Genomic DNA, 15,343 nt, shown 5'->3' on the forward strand with positions numbered 1-15,343 from the left:
CTCTGGAGAGACCTAAAAATGGCTGTCCACCAACGTTTACCATCCAACCTGACAGAACTGGAAAGGATCTGCAAGGAGGAATGGCAGAGGATCCCCAAATCCAGGTGTGAAAAACATCTTGCATCTTTCCCAAGAAGACTCATGGCTGTGTTAGCTCAAAAGGGTGCTTCTACTAAATACTGAGCAAAGGGTCTGAATACTTAGGACCATGTGATATTTCAGTTTTTCTTTTTTAATAAATCTGCAACAATTTCAAAAATTATTTTTTTTGTCTGTCAATATGGGGTGTTGTGTGTACATTAATGAGGAAAAAAATTAATTTAAATGATTTTAGCAACTGGCTGCAATATAACAAAGAGTGAAAAAGTGAAGGGGGTCTGAATACTTTCCCTACCCACTGTATTTAAATTATTTGCAGATATTAGTAGTATTTTGCTTCCTCCCCTTTCCGCAGCGACTCTGCATATATAACGCCGCTGGAAGGTCTTGCGCGCCAAACGGGCACTCGTGAAGCGCCGTTCACGCGCCCGCGGCTACGCGCTCTCGCTAGGTTGCCATCTTTGACTCCTGACCGAAAATGTTCGGCAGCAGAAGCGACGAGGCCACCGCGGACCTTTCGGAGAACTACAGTCGTCCATTATCCTCAGAAACGGCGATTTCGCTGGAGATACGTCACCGCCTCTCTTCAAGGAGATCGGCTTGTAATCTAAGAACGCGAGGGCCCTTTGCCAGCGCTACGTGCCGCCTCGTTAACCGCGTGGGCCCCAGTTTGGTCGGCATGCGTGGCGGCATCGTGTCTGGAGGTAAATTCAGATTAAGTGAGGGCTACCCACACGGCTACTAGAATAATTCGAAGCTAGCGGCAAATGTAATGTGCAGGGAAGCATTTTGGTAATGTGTGGTTTGACACAATTTCACATAATTCTATCGGGTCTCCTCGTTTTCCTGGATGTTGGCTCCTGAACCACCATATTGGTGATAGGATACGTTTAATGAAAGATCAAACTGTACCCGTATTGTTGTAGCAAACATTTGCGCTGTTTTTTTATTATCAGAACATGTCAAACAATTATTCAGAAGTGTGTTAATTTATATACAAAATTACAAAATAAATTTGATGTGTAAAACGTAAACCAATTGAACATAAAAACATATAAATATAAGGGTTTGATGACAATTTTCAACGTTAATATAAACATAGGTGAATCATACAAAATTGAATCTGGACCTCAGATGGCAAGTTTACAGCCCATGACACATTTTGTCTAATTTACCAGTGTGGTGGACAAGAGATTATGCTGACAATAATAGCTACAAGGCATCAACTAATCCTGTGTGTGGTGCCAGACTACTGCAATGCCTCATATTACTGGGTAACTGGGTGCAGCCTAACACTTATGTCACAGAAATGTTGGAGGGAAAAAAATTAAACACACATGGACCCTGAGAGAAGGCGCAAAGTTAATTCAATGACATATAGAATCCTGTCGTTTATGGAGTGAGCAAGCAGCATTACCCGTTTCTTCATTGTGACCCCCTCTCCTTCTCTGCTGTAAATGTACTTCATATTTTCTTTGTGTCCACAGATCGATTATTTGCTCTTTATAACTCTATTATATAGACACACACTTCAGTCCCTGTCCCTTAAGCTCATTTCATTTATTCATCCATCAATTTTCCAAGTATGTCTTGTCCATCACAGCATGGCAAATGACCACAGCCCTTCCTGATAGCATCAAGTTAAAGGCAGTAACCAGTCCTGTGTAGGACACTAATTCATCACAGAACACACTCGTACTGGACCAATTTTGGGAGATCTGTCCGCCTTATATACACATCTCTGTATTTTGGGAGGAAACGTATACATGCAAGATCCCTTGCATAATGGAAAACATTGTAGGACGAGAACAGGCATCCTGGCTGGAAAAAAGAAGTAGCCATTACCGGAATGGGAGGTCAGCACAACGTTGCCAGTGGATAAATAACTTTGTACCCAGCCGGTGTAAATTAATAGAAGGACCAGCGATAGCCAGAGGTCGGGAGCAGTTCAATCCCCCATATGATAGGCGGCAGTGGTCCTCACCTAGGAACCTAGTTGGGATAGCAGCTTGGGTGTTGGAATCTGGAAATGCAGCACTGCTGGGGTCCTTATGGGCCAGTAGAGGGCGCAGTTGGAGGAGGAACTCTCTTACTTTATGGCCAGAAATGCTTCTCAGAAGATGCATCATGTCACCAGAAGCATTCCCAGGTCCTGCTTAAAAAGGAGCCCACTGCCACACATGGAAGAGTCAGAGTTGGGAGGCAGCGGGCAACACTCTGCAAGAGGCAGAGAAGAGGAAGAATAATTGGGTATTACTGTGTATTTTGTATTATTGTGGCTGATTACTGGAGAAGAGAAGTGCCATGTGTAATAAAATCTTTTATTTGTAAAATGTGTGCTGTATGGCTGTGTCTGCGGTTTAGGGCTTTCCGGGACCCCCTTGTGGTCACAACATCCAAACTTCATGGTGACATTAGCCTATAATAAGGCAGCATATATTGCTCCTGCTTCACTTTTGCATCCCCTATTATGAAAATCACTTTATTAAAATTAATATACTGTATATTATATAAATAATGAACCTGTTGCTTTTTCTACAGATTTCTTAAGTTCCTGGTAATGCTTTTAAATATTATTTTGAGATTAATTGTATTCAATGCTTATATTGCTTAATCTTTTTGGGCTTTTTTGATTAATGAAGTATTAACAATGATATTTATGGTAATATATTCATCTAGCCAACAATTAATTTTCTAAATGGCTTATTTAGTAATTGATACAAACATAGCAATTCAAAGAAATGTAGAATTGTGTTTTTCTGTTTGTTATTGGGCTATTTATGAAGAAATTTAATCAGTGCATTTGTGATCTTGGTGCCAAAAACTATACAAAGCTATTTTTATTTTTAATTAAGCAGATTTGCACTCCAGAAAGCTCAGCTTGGAGTTGTCATGAAGCATGTTTCCTCTTTTGTAAAACCTAAAAGAGACAGTAGTGCAATTTACTCAGACCTAGAAGCCAGTTCTGACACATGAGCTAGAGACCTGTTTGATGACTTTGAACTTATTTAATGTTAGCTTTGTTATGAGGGGTGTATACCTTTGCCTAAGTCAGAAACTTGAACATTAGAACTACTCCAAAACTGCAAAGTCATTCTCATTTTGTGCATCATTTAAAAATGACTTTTTAAATTCCTGCTTGCCTGATTCCTGAGTGCACTTGGTTGTTTAATTAAAGGCTACTTATTGTATTACAGTTGTACATGATTATGGCATTCCTGTTTTTTAATCCAGTTACTCTGCTATGCTTCCTTTAAACTTTGTGTTATGTTAAGTCAGACTCCTGCTTTGCTGACCGAAGCTCAAATCCAGGATTAATAAGTACAAAAAACCTCACCTCAGAAAGCAGTGGTTTCTCAGCATGGAGTTCCAGTACTCCCTGCTTCAAGAAGACTCCAGTCACAGTAAAATCTCATGGACCAACATCTGTACTTCGGACACGTACACCACAAACAGAGAATCCAGGTAGTTTCTCAGGCTCAGCAATGTTCTGTTTTTTGAAATTTGTTATTGGTACCTGTTAAACTGAATCATTTAGGAATATAGGGGATATTCCTGTAAGATTATAAGCATATGGAAAATATAGTATTATTTAATGTCATATAAGATTCAATTTCAGTATTAATAGTGATTAACGTGTACATTATGTATTATATCTCTACTCCTTGCCAGACGTACAAAGAAAAACTTATCTTTGTTATAAAATGTTCTGTGTATTTACTCCTCTGGGGTATCCTGGCAGAGCATTACATCAGCATTTCACTGTTTGAGGAGCACTCTGTAGATTTTCTGTTCTGTACCCATTATTCATGCAAGACAAAATTGATACCTTTATCTTCCAGATTGCCATTGTAGTTTTGGCCCTTTAGCTGCTTAACTGTTGAGTTGTAAATTATGTCATCTTATGTGCAATTGTCTTCAGTTGTGGGAGCTAAGACTGCACAATAATGTACAGGGGATTAAAAATAAGAAACAGAACACTTGTGTACTGTAAAATGGTTAAATAGGGAATTTTCCACCATGAATCGCTGGAAATGTTTCATTGTGTTATGGCATAGATTGTACAAGTATCTGAAGCTGTACTAAAGGTATGCAGCGCCATTTGTTCATGGGGAATTGAATAATTTGGTGTTTTATGTTCATGGAGCAAACCTAAGCCTCAGGGGATGTTGCACAATGTCCTATAAGTACTTTGATGATTTAAGATATGGTATGATTTAAGTTTGTGTTAAAACATTCATTGACTATTTGTGCGATGTGTAATAGGGTTTTGTCAATCTGAAATATGTTGTTGCTAATCAGGACATAAACGCTTAAATTTAAGATAATTTTGATCAGTGGGAATTTCTACAGTATATTATACAACACCTTATACATTGCTCTGTATGGAAATCAACACAACCCACACCATAGCCGAGTAATCAGAGCCCCACAATTTATGTTTAAAAGGCACTGAGATGTTTAGACATGTTTTGTGCACCATCTGGGTACATATCAGATAGCTGAGATGAAGAATTAAGGGGTAAAGGGTTACTTATTTGACCATTTTGTTTTTTTTCCACCTCTTATTAGACCATTGTTTGTATTGTTTGCAGTACTTTACCTACTAAGGTGAGTAATGGAAGACAGGGAATGACTGGCTTAATGACTGGGATGGATAGCTCCTTAACTGGCCAAAATGCCCATATAATGGACAGAGCATGTCAATGGATGGACGTCCTGACTGGGATGGCTTGGGTTCCCTTTCCAGGGCAGGGCAACAAATTTGAAGAACACTGTAAGACCAACTATCAGGGCTATATGCCCTCCCACTGTGCTAAGTGGCAGTGTCTCTTTGTTGAACCACCCATGTGTACATCTACAGGTCAACCTGGGAGTTGTACTTCTGTTGGGCAGCATTGGGGGTGTCACAGGAAGGAGCTGCTGAGACAAATGTCCATGTACTGAGGTGGTTCTGCCGGACTTAGAAGTTCGTCCTTGGGGCAAATTCGTGGCATCAAAAGTACTCCTGGGTCTGGAATAAAACGAGCTGCCTCACTTCATTCAGAGTGAAGGAGGACAAAGCTTGCCTGGGAGGAGTGGAGGAGAAAAAAGTGCTGTTGTGTAAGAAACAGGTTTTGGAAGAAATTTCTTAAAATCAAATAACTTTTGAACCTGGGATTTGTGTGTTTGTTGTTGTGTCAAGGGTTTGGGGCCCAGAGATGCCCCCTACTGGCTACAGGTACATTTTTAAGCACAATAAAGAGTTTATGCATTGCACCCCCATTCATTGTATATCTTGCCAGGGATATAAGGTAGCTGAAAAATAGTATCTCAGAACAGATATGTGGAGGAGAAAACACTTGTATATTAAAGAAAAATAATGCTTGACTTTAAATGCTGGGTTATCTTAGAATTTACAAATGTGAAGGAACTATGTCGACATTATCAACAAAGAGTCTTTAATACAATAAAAATATATGTAATTCTTGTTTCAGACTTAGATATTGTCATTTCAGCGGTGGGCTGGTTGCTTGGTGCAGAGAAAAGTTCCAAAGGCTAGATGGCTTGATAACTTCCATCTTGGAAGCACTCAGTTGTTAAACAATAAAGACACAATAGAAAGAAGCAACAGGGTATTGTAGTTTCTCCTTTAATCATCTTATGCGTGTATTATTTACAACATTTGTCCAATAATAGATACAACTCCGTATACATCTTGTTTTCCCAGTGTAAGCAGAAAATACGACAATTTCTAGGTTTGCAGCTGTAATTTTATGTTTTGATTTGTCTCTGGATGTTTTCAGTTTAAAAGGCATTATTCTTCAGCTCACACAATGTCAATCTAATATTCCTAGGAAATGCTAAGGTATTTCTATGCTGTAAAAAAATGAAATATAGCTACAAATATACACCATATATAGTATATAGCATTCATATTGATGTTTACTTAACCAATTTAAAGAATAAATCACTTTTACACTCAAGATATTGATTATGCAGTTGTTGCACAATACAGTACATTTTTTATCCCAGTACACCCTATACATTGATCATATTTGTTGCGCACTGTATTTTTTGTTCCACTGTATGAAACTGGGGGTGGACTGGTGGCTCTGAGGCTAGGGATTTGCACTGGCAATCGGAAGGTTGCCGGTTTGAATCCCATAAATGCCAAAAGTGACTCTACTTCGTATGGCCCTTGAGCAAGACTCTTAACCTGCAGTTGCTCCATCCTGGGTATGACGTTAATCTGCATCCAGCTCTGCACATAGGCCCTCCAACCTGCAGAGAAGAACCTGGGGGTGGTGGCAGAATTGGCACTTTACTACTTAATGTTAAACAGGCATAAGTCTAAATCTGGAAGTGAACATATTAAGCAAATAAAACCAAAAATTGTGAGGCAAAAATTGTACATCAGAGGAGCAGAAAAAAAGTCTTAATTGCCACTGAGACTTCATTTCCCAAACTAACTAACAGCAATTCATCATGCAGAGTTTTTATTTTTAATCCAACAACTTGGATTGAAGATCTGCCATCTGATAGAGGTGACACAGTGATCTAACATATGAATAGGAATGACTATTTAGTCAATGAGCATGGCTAGTATATGAAACAGGAGTCCCAAATTGGCAACAACTGAGTGTGAAAAAAACAAAACAAAATGGCACTGTTCTGCTACAAAGAGACTTCTATGAAAAGGGATTGGAAGAAATCAAGTAAAATTTTACTTGTCACCTACATGTCAAAAGTTATGCAAAACTTATCAACCAAAAAGCAAATCCAGTCTCTTGTTAAGCTTAATAGTACTGTACTTCAAAAAATCAAAGTCAAAGTATTAAATCACAGGATCTTTAGCCAGATAATTGTTAAACAAAAAATTACTCTCATTAACAAGGTTTTTATCTGCAAACCTTAGATGACTAGAAAATGTTAGTGATGAACTCTATACCTAATGACTTCTGATTTCACTTCTTGTCATCTGTGCCTAGCAGCAATGTTGTCGATAGTGAAGCAAAATGGTGGTGCACATAAAAAAACAATAAGGCGTTACAGGAAGATTTTAAATTATTTGAATGTCTTTAAATAAGTGTTTTAACAAAACAAAGTAATCAGAATCATATTCATCATAATTGAAAACCAAAATGATACAAAGAAAATCCACGAAAAAAAAAATTGCAAAAATGAATTTAAAACAAAATAAAATTATAACTGATGCCAAGAAAAAAGAAAATGAAATAGCATTAAGTAATAATTATAATTCCTATCATAATTATAGTAGAAAATATGAAAATGTATAAGAAAGGACACAAAAAACCTGGAAATAATAATGACAGTCTCCTATAGCTGCTGAAGTTTTGCTCAGCAAAATCCATTCCAACATGATGATAAGCATAATGGCATGTTAATTGTTTCGTTCTCTTAATTACTGCACCTGTGCAGAAACACCTGCTTTCAATATAATATTTATCCCTCATTCATCTAAGCATTGAATATTTTAGGCAGCTACCAATTGCTGAGTGTTAAGATACACAATATTCAGTACTACATCAGCCTTGTCTACTCAGATTTAGACAGCTGCTATTATATGAACTTCGTGCTGTTAAATAACTGACTCTTGGCATTTAGTCCTCGTCTGAAATGCTGTAAGGGTTTTGATTTCTGTCGGTATTCAGGGTGATTTTAAAGAGGATTTCCCAGCTACTTTACGTGCTTTTTTTGTCAAGCTTGATAAAGGCATATGCAAAGCTGGATGTGTTCTGTCTTAAATGTGCTGCTTGGGGTGACATTAGGATCCTTTGGAATTATTTTGTTGATTGATGAGGCTAATCTGTTTTGATTTCGGAGATTTGTAAACATTTAATTGTTTTATGTCATTTTTTTCTGATAGTGACCACCACATCCACTCTGTCCTCTGTTCCGGCTGCCTCCATAATTGTTGCTATAGTAGAAGGACGTGGTCTTGCCCGAGGAGAAATAGGAATGGCGTGTATTGACTTGAAGAATCCAGAACTAATGCTCTTCCAATTTGCAGACACTGGGACTTATGCTAAAGTAGGAAGAAATTAAATAATCTATATGTTTTAAAACTCAGTTTAGCACTTTAACATGTCTATTTTACATACAGAGTCATATAATACTTTAAGTTAAAATATTTGAAATTATAATAACCATTTTAGAAATGGTTTTACTTCTCTGTAGTTATTAGTATATACAATACATGTAGAATATTTTATCATATTAAACAGCATCCAACTTTGTTTAGATGATGATGCAAATTTTGCCATACTAATCTTTAAACATGTTATACTTTAAGCCATTTTGTCTTTCTCTAGGTTGTAACAAAACTTCACATCTTAAGTCCATTGGAAATATTAATGCCAGATACAGCAAGTGATAAAGGCAAAGGGTCAAAGCTATTTGGTTTGGTTGTAGAAAACTTCAAGGTACTGATAACTTGACTCTGAAAAGGAAAATAATTTCATATATTTTCTTTTATTTTAATTTAATATAAGCGTATACTGTATATAAGTATATGCATGCTGCAAATATATTTTAATATTCTTTAAATGTACATGATTTTATTGTATACTTTTTATTATTTTAAATAATGTACATTGAGATAATGCAAATTGTTATTTTTTTTCTCTGCTGTTGTTACAAGTGTGTTGTAGTCCTGTTAAGAAGCCTAAATATACTGTGGAAAATTTAGGGCGACTTATACGTCAAGCTTAATGGTCTTTCACTACAGGTTACTCATTTCCTCACACTGACAAAAGGAGTACTATACTGGAGCCTTGATCTTGTTAAGTCTGTTTAAAGGCAAGCCTGCAGATGTCCTTAAATCAATCACTCAACATATGTTTAGCAATTTATGTAAATTGAGTAAGCTATATATTGTTTATGGCTTAGAAATGATTGTGATGCGCTTAAAAAGAAGGTTTTGCCGAAACCTTTTGATCTTTTAGGGCACAAAGGCAAAAAAAAGTGCTAAACATTTCAAGATTTCAATATTGCCAGTCCCAATTCAGCGAGGAAAAGTATGTATGAGGTAGTGTCAATACCCATATACTGACATATATCACATGACGTGTGACAAGACAGGGTTTCAGCATGGTTCCTCAGCAAGCCTGTCCTGTTTTGGGGCAGAATGCTTAATTTATTTTCTTTATACAACATATTCAGGTGCTCTGTTCATATAAGGCCTCACTAGGTAATATATTTCAGTAGTACTGACAATTGTGTAGGGTAAATATGAACAAAAGGAGCCAGAGTAAAGATATTGTCTGCCATGGAAGTTATTTAAATTTTCAGAAGTGTCTGACCATTTGTTATCTAACACACTTAACTCAAGTTCAGGGTAATGAGATGCAAAGTCTACCATTACCCTGAACATCAGGTACAGTACAAGGCGGAAACCAAACCTAAGAAGGAGCACAGTATCAGAGTTTATTAAAAACACAACATTCTCAGACCTGCTTATTCCAATTCAGGATAGTGTCAAGGGGTTGGCTAGAGCTATCTCAGCCTAACTGAAGGAAGGCTTTAAACAACCTTGGACTATGCACCAATTCATCACAGGGCCCACTCATGCACACACCCAAATGGGACAATTTACAATCATCATTTAACCTAAAATGCATATCTTTGGGATGTGGGAGAAAAGTCCAAGCAGCTAGAGAAAATCCAAAGCAATATGAGGAGAAAATGCGAACTCCAAACACATAGCAACTTACTGTGGGATATGAACACAGCATACTGGACTGGTGAGGCTGCTGTACTAACACCTGTACCTTCATGCCATTGTATTAAAAATGTATGCTTTAATACTATTAACTGTTGTTGTGTTATGAATAAGATATTAATCAGTGCTAAATGTATAGGTTGCACTAACGAATTGTTCACAATACTGAAGTGTTTTGTATTTATGCATAATACAACTTTATTATTACTGTGTGTAGAATATCTAAAAAATTACTGTGTAAATATATTCAAAGAAGAAGGTATTAGAGGCAAGGCTGCAAGTGCCCTTAAATCAATCTGTTAGTCACTCAATATATGTTTAGCAATTTATGCAAATTGAATAAGCTATATATTGTCCATGGGTTAGAAATGATCATGATGTGGGATGGGATGGTTTCTGAAAGGAGTAAGGATAAAATGCTTTTTTTTTTTTTACTTTTCAGAACATAGCTTTCACTGCAGTTCAGAGGAAATACTTCAGTGAGGGAAAAGGCTTGGAATATATTCAACATCTTTGTGCCCCAGAATTCAGCACAGTAATAATGGAAGTTCAAACTAAGTATGAAAAATAATAATTTTAGTCTAAATTAATTTCTTCTGCAATATCACAACACCAGACTGGATTTATTAAAGACAGACACTTAACTTATAACCTTTGACGTTTGTTTAATATAATATATTCACCTATTATATTAACACCCCAGAGAATGTATTGTCTTTAGATGCAGAAAAAGCATTTGACATGGTTGAATGGTACTACCTGTTCACCACATTGCACAAATTTGGGTTTTGCTCAAATGTACAGTATGTGCATGGGTAAAACTACTCTATATCTAGTCCAGAAGCTTCAGTTCGTATTAACAACATTATTTCAGACAACTTCAGACTAGAACATGGTACTCAAAAAGTATGCCCCTTATCACCTCTGCTCTTTGCAATTGCCATTGAATCGTTGGCTGCATACTTTCATAATGCATTAGAGAGAAAGGGGATTGTCAGAGAAGGACTTGAACAGAAAAATATCACTATGCGCTGATGATATGGTACTGTATATATCTGTCCCACAACATTATGTGCCAGCAGTCCTAAAAGCGTTTGCATATTTTCAAAAGATATCTGGAGTTAAAATCAATTTGAATAAAAGTGTGCTTTTTCCAGTGAATTCTCTAGCATGTAATATTGGACTGGACCCCTTCCCATTTATCTTAGCAGATCAGTTTAAATATCTTGGGGTAAATTATACATACTGTATATATATATATATATATATATATATATATATATATATATATATTACAAGTACATATGAAGCTCTTATTCAACAACATTTTGCTGTCTGCATGGAAAAAACCAAACAAGACATGAATAAATGGTATACCCTGTACCTTACATTAGCAGGGAGAATCAACATTATTAAGATGACCATCCTTCCCAAGCTACTTTTCCTATTTCAAAGCATACCCATGTACATTAACAAATAATTTTTTAAGAAATTAGACTCAATCATAGCTTCATTTATATAGAAATCGAAACTGCCACGCATCCAGAGGGAGTCTCTACAACAACCTTAAGCAGAAGGGGGCATGGCACCACCTAACTTTCAATTTTATTACAAGGTGGCAAATATACAAGCTATAAAGACCTGGACATTGACACAGATTGATGAATATACACAAGCCTAGTCTGCAATAGAAATAAAATGTTGCAGTACTTCTTTATATTCCCTGCTCTGTGCCCCAGTTAATTCAGACTACCGTCATTACACTAATAATCCAATTGCCCTTCATTCTCTCAGAATATGGAACCAATTTAGGGAGCACTTTAAGACAGATAAGCTTTTATCTGTTGCACCTCTACATGACAACCACGTTTTCCAGCCTCTCAAACTTATACATTATTTAATGTCTGGAAAATGTCTGGGATCAAAACACTTAGAGACTTGTACATAGATAATGTCTTTGCATCCTATGAAGAATTACACTTCAAATACAACTTCTCAACACAATTCTTCCACTGCTTTCAAGCTGGAAACTTTGCTAAACAGAACCTGCCCAATTTTCCTCACCTTCCACCTTATTGTATTCTTGAATACTCAGATAGCATCTCTACAATTTATAAACATATTTTAAAGTCCCTTCTTTTCTAAGATCCCAGAGGACACTGGGGAAAGGATCTGTTACTTAATATTCCAGAAAAGGAGTGGAAAGCAGCCAGGCACAGAATATTCTCGAGTTCCATATGTGCAAAGCATTCAATCATTCAACTGAAAATCTTTTATCAAGCACATGCATTTTGTTTAAAATTGAACAAAATGTTTCCAGGGCAAGATCCAACAGGTGAACGTTGCAGTCTAGCTCCAGCCTCACTGGGCCACATGTTCAGGGTGTACATTAAATTAACAACATTTTGGACAAAAATCTTTGCATGCCTGTCAGACAGCCTCGGTGTCACAATCACTCCTAAATCATTAACAGCTGTCTTTGGTGCACTCTCAGATGGGCTTAAAGTGGAGAAACACAAACAAACTGTAATTCCCTTTACTACACTCCTAGCACGTAGTCTTATCTTGCTCAACTGGAAGAATCCCACTCCACCATTTCTAAGTCAGTGGATAACTGATGTTTTATACTACTTGAAATTGGAAAAAATCTAATTCTCACTCAGTGGATCTGTTCAAAACTTTTTTAAAATATGGCAGGATCTAATCAATAACATTTTAGAATAAGCTTCCATTTCGGGATAAAGGATACTCTTACTGTCTTGTTCCCTTTATAGAGTAGCTTCATTTGCTGGCTTTTCTCTCTTTCACTTGGCTGGGGGTTAAATTTTGCTTTGATTTGTTAAGTTTGACTTGACTGTATGGAATGTTATCTGTTTCTAATTAAAATCAATACAAATATTAACAATGAAATAATTAAATGTTTCTATGTGAATATTTTTATATTTGGAAAATCTTAACAGCATTTGAAAAAATGCACTTCACTTGTATATGTACTGAGAAGAGCAGTACTGTATTTTACAATGCTAACATTAAATATGTTTAACTTAATGTTTTTTTCTGTTACAGATACTATTGCCTATCTGCTGTTGCAGCTCTATTAAAATATATTGAGTTTATGCAAAAGTCTGTGTATGCTCCAAAATCACTGAAAGTGATTTTTAGAGGCAGTGAACAAACAACAATGATTGACTCCACATCAGCCAGGAATTTGGAACTTGTGGTTAATAACAAGGACCCCCGGTACTCTTCTGTAATTTTCTGCTTAGAACAGTTATGAAACAATACAGATGTTAAAGACATTACATGCTTATTAAATTCTTTGTGTAAATGCAAAGTATATAAATACTATACAGTATAGTACAGTAGATATTTCAAAGCTTGCTGTGGGATTTTTCATTTTTCACAGGCTCATCTTAGCTTTACACACGCCATTGTAGTTTTTTCAGAATATAGATAATATTGGATTGTATCTAACTTTGTATTAGATTAGCATTCTGATTTTAAAGTCCCTTCCTTTTAAAGATCCCAATGTACAGTGGGAAAAGGATCTCTTACTCAACATTTCAGAAAAGGAGTGGAAGGCAGCCATGTACAGAATTCACCCTAGCTCCATATGCGCAAAGCATTCAATTATTCATCTTCAATTTTTTTATCGAGCACATCTATCTCATTTAAAATTGCCCAAAATGTTTCCAGGGCAAGATCCAACCTGTGAATGTTGCAATCAAGCTCCAGCTTCACTAGGTCACATGTTTTGGGCGTGTTCGAAATTAACATCATTCTGGACAAAAATATTTAAATGCCTGTCAGACAGCCTTGGTGTCACAATCCCTCCTAACCCATAAACAGCTGTGTTTAGTGTACTCCCAGATGGGCTTAAAGTGGAGAAGGACAAACAAACTGTAATTGCCTTTACTACACTATTAGCATGTAGACTTATCTTGCTCAACTGGAAGAATCCTAACCCACCTCTGTTAAGTTAATGGGTAACTGATGTTATATATTATTTGAAATTGGAAAAAAATCAAATTCTCTCTTAGAGCATCTGTTCAAAACTTTTTTAAAACCTGGCAGGATCTAATCAATAATATTTTAGAATAAGCACTTATATTGGGGAGAAAGACTCCTTTCCCTCTATACTACTCTCAAACGTTTACTCTGGCTGTTGGCCTTTCTCTCTTTCTCACGGGTGGGGGTTGAATTGAATTTAGTTTTGTTAAATTTGGCTTGATTGTATGGAATGTTACATGCTTTAAATAAATTCAATAAAAGCTAAAAAAAAGTACCGCCAAATGTGAAGAAGAGAAAAGAGTGCAATGAGAAATGCATGTTACTAGTAAATACCACATTAATAAAAAGAAGCACTAGCACACCAGTTGCTGAAGTAATTTGGTTTAGACTTTACAGGGGATACCAAGTAATTTAACCTATGCAGCACAAACCAGGCATGCAAACAAATTTTTGGAAGGAAATAGTGCCACTGCAGCTCCAGGGTGTATGTGTGTTACACATACATTACAGTTGTATCTCAGACTCTTTTTCAATCCTGTTTCCAAGGATCTTTCTGTTAAATGCACAGTCATTTAAAAACTGTTAAAAGAGGGAAACCATTGCAAAATTAAGATTTCTAACATAGGCACATGTTTTTAACATGAGTGTATATTTTCATTTACTGAAAGTGCTCATTTGGCTTCAGACACAAATTCCTCTTTGGTTTTCTTAGGGTTGACAAGGAAACTGTCCTTGCAGTATGACCATGTTCATGATGAGTACACATGTACCAAAGGTATATCACATGTGCCTTATATGGTAACATATACATTTATAAGCTCCTGGGAATAAAATAAGAAAAATATACCTGGTTATCCTTATGCGTGCTTTGATAACAGCTACAAAATATGATTTACAAATGTTTTTACACAAGAGGTTAACAAAATTCTTAATTATTCATTGCTTAATTCTGTCATGGAGCACATCTTGCCTCTCTGTAACACACAAACACAGAGCCAGTCAGTCATTTTCCAACCTGGTATATAACACAGTGTCACGGGGGTCTGCTGGAGCATTAAACATTATTAAAATAATTCAGGAAACCGAAGGAAATGCTTGATTCCTGTCTTTTTCTACCATGTGAGACTGGTCAGTTTTGGTTGTGCTTTACTCATCTGCCTATTTCATTCTGTCAATATATTTTGATTACCTAGTGCTCAATAATAACGTAATAAAAATAACTGTGTTATTATCAGACTTTTAATCCTTAACCGCTGGTGGTTTCTGGGATTATATAAATGACATCCTCAAAAACAAATGGCTATTACTCTGCTTATGTAATAAAGGAGTTGCAAATGGCTGGAGAATAAAAACATAAATATCAACTAAATAAAACACAATAGGTTTGGTGCTTTAGGGATTTTTCTCCAACAAACTGTATTTTAAAGTACATTACCAAAACATTTTATGATGCACAACCCTGAAATCAATTTTATTTTGTGCCCCAATCTGTCAGCTATCATTCTACCA

The 15,343-nt window shown here is 36.3% G+C and overlaps 1 protein-coding gene across 1 annotated transcript in view; it reads left to right on the top strand.

Annotated features, from left to right (window-relative positions):
• The first annotated feature begins 554 nt into the window (after positions 1 to 554).
• msh4 (mutS homolog 4) overlaps positions 555 to 15,343 on the top strand; it is a 56,504-nt gene continuing 41,715 nt past the window's right edge. Inside the window, exons 1-6 of the mRNA XM_051919909.1 lie at positions 555 to 803; positions 3,379 to 3,564; positions 7,970 to 8,133; positions 8,415 to 8,525; positions 10,266 to 10,381; positions 12,890 to 13,063. Coding sequence (XP_051775869.1) covers positions 578 to 803; positions 3,379 to 3,564; positions 7,970 to 8,133; positions 8,415 to 8,525; positions 10,266 to 10,381; positions 12,890 to 13,063 — 977 coding nt within the window. The 5' untranslated portion in view covers positions 555 to 577. The remainder of the gene's footprint in view (positions 804 to 3,378; positions 3,565 to 7,969; positions 8,134 to 8,414; positions 8,526 to 10,265; positions 10,382 to 12,889; positions 13,064 to 15,343) is intronic.

This window comes from Erpetoichthys calabaricus, chromosome 16 (genome assembly GCF_900747795.2).
Source record: "Erpetoichthys calabaricus chromosome 16, fErpCal1.3, whole genome shotgun sequence".
Classification (NCBI taxonomy): domain Eukaryota; kingdom Metazoa; phylum Chordata; class Cladistia; order Polypteriformes; family Polypteridae; genus Erpetoichthys; species Erpetoichthys calabaricus.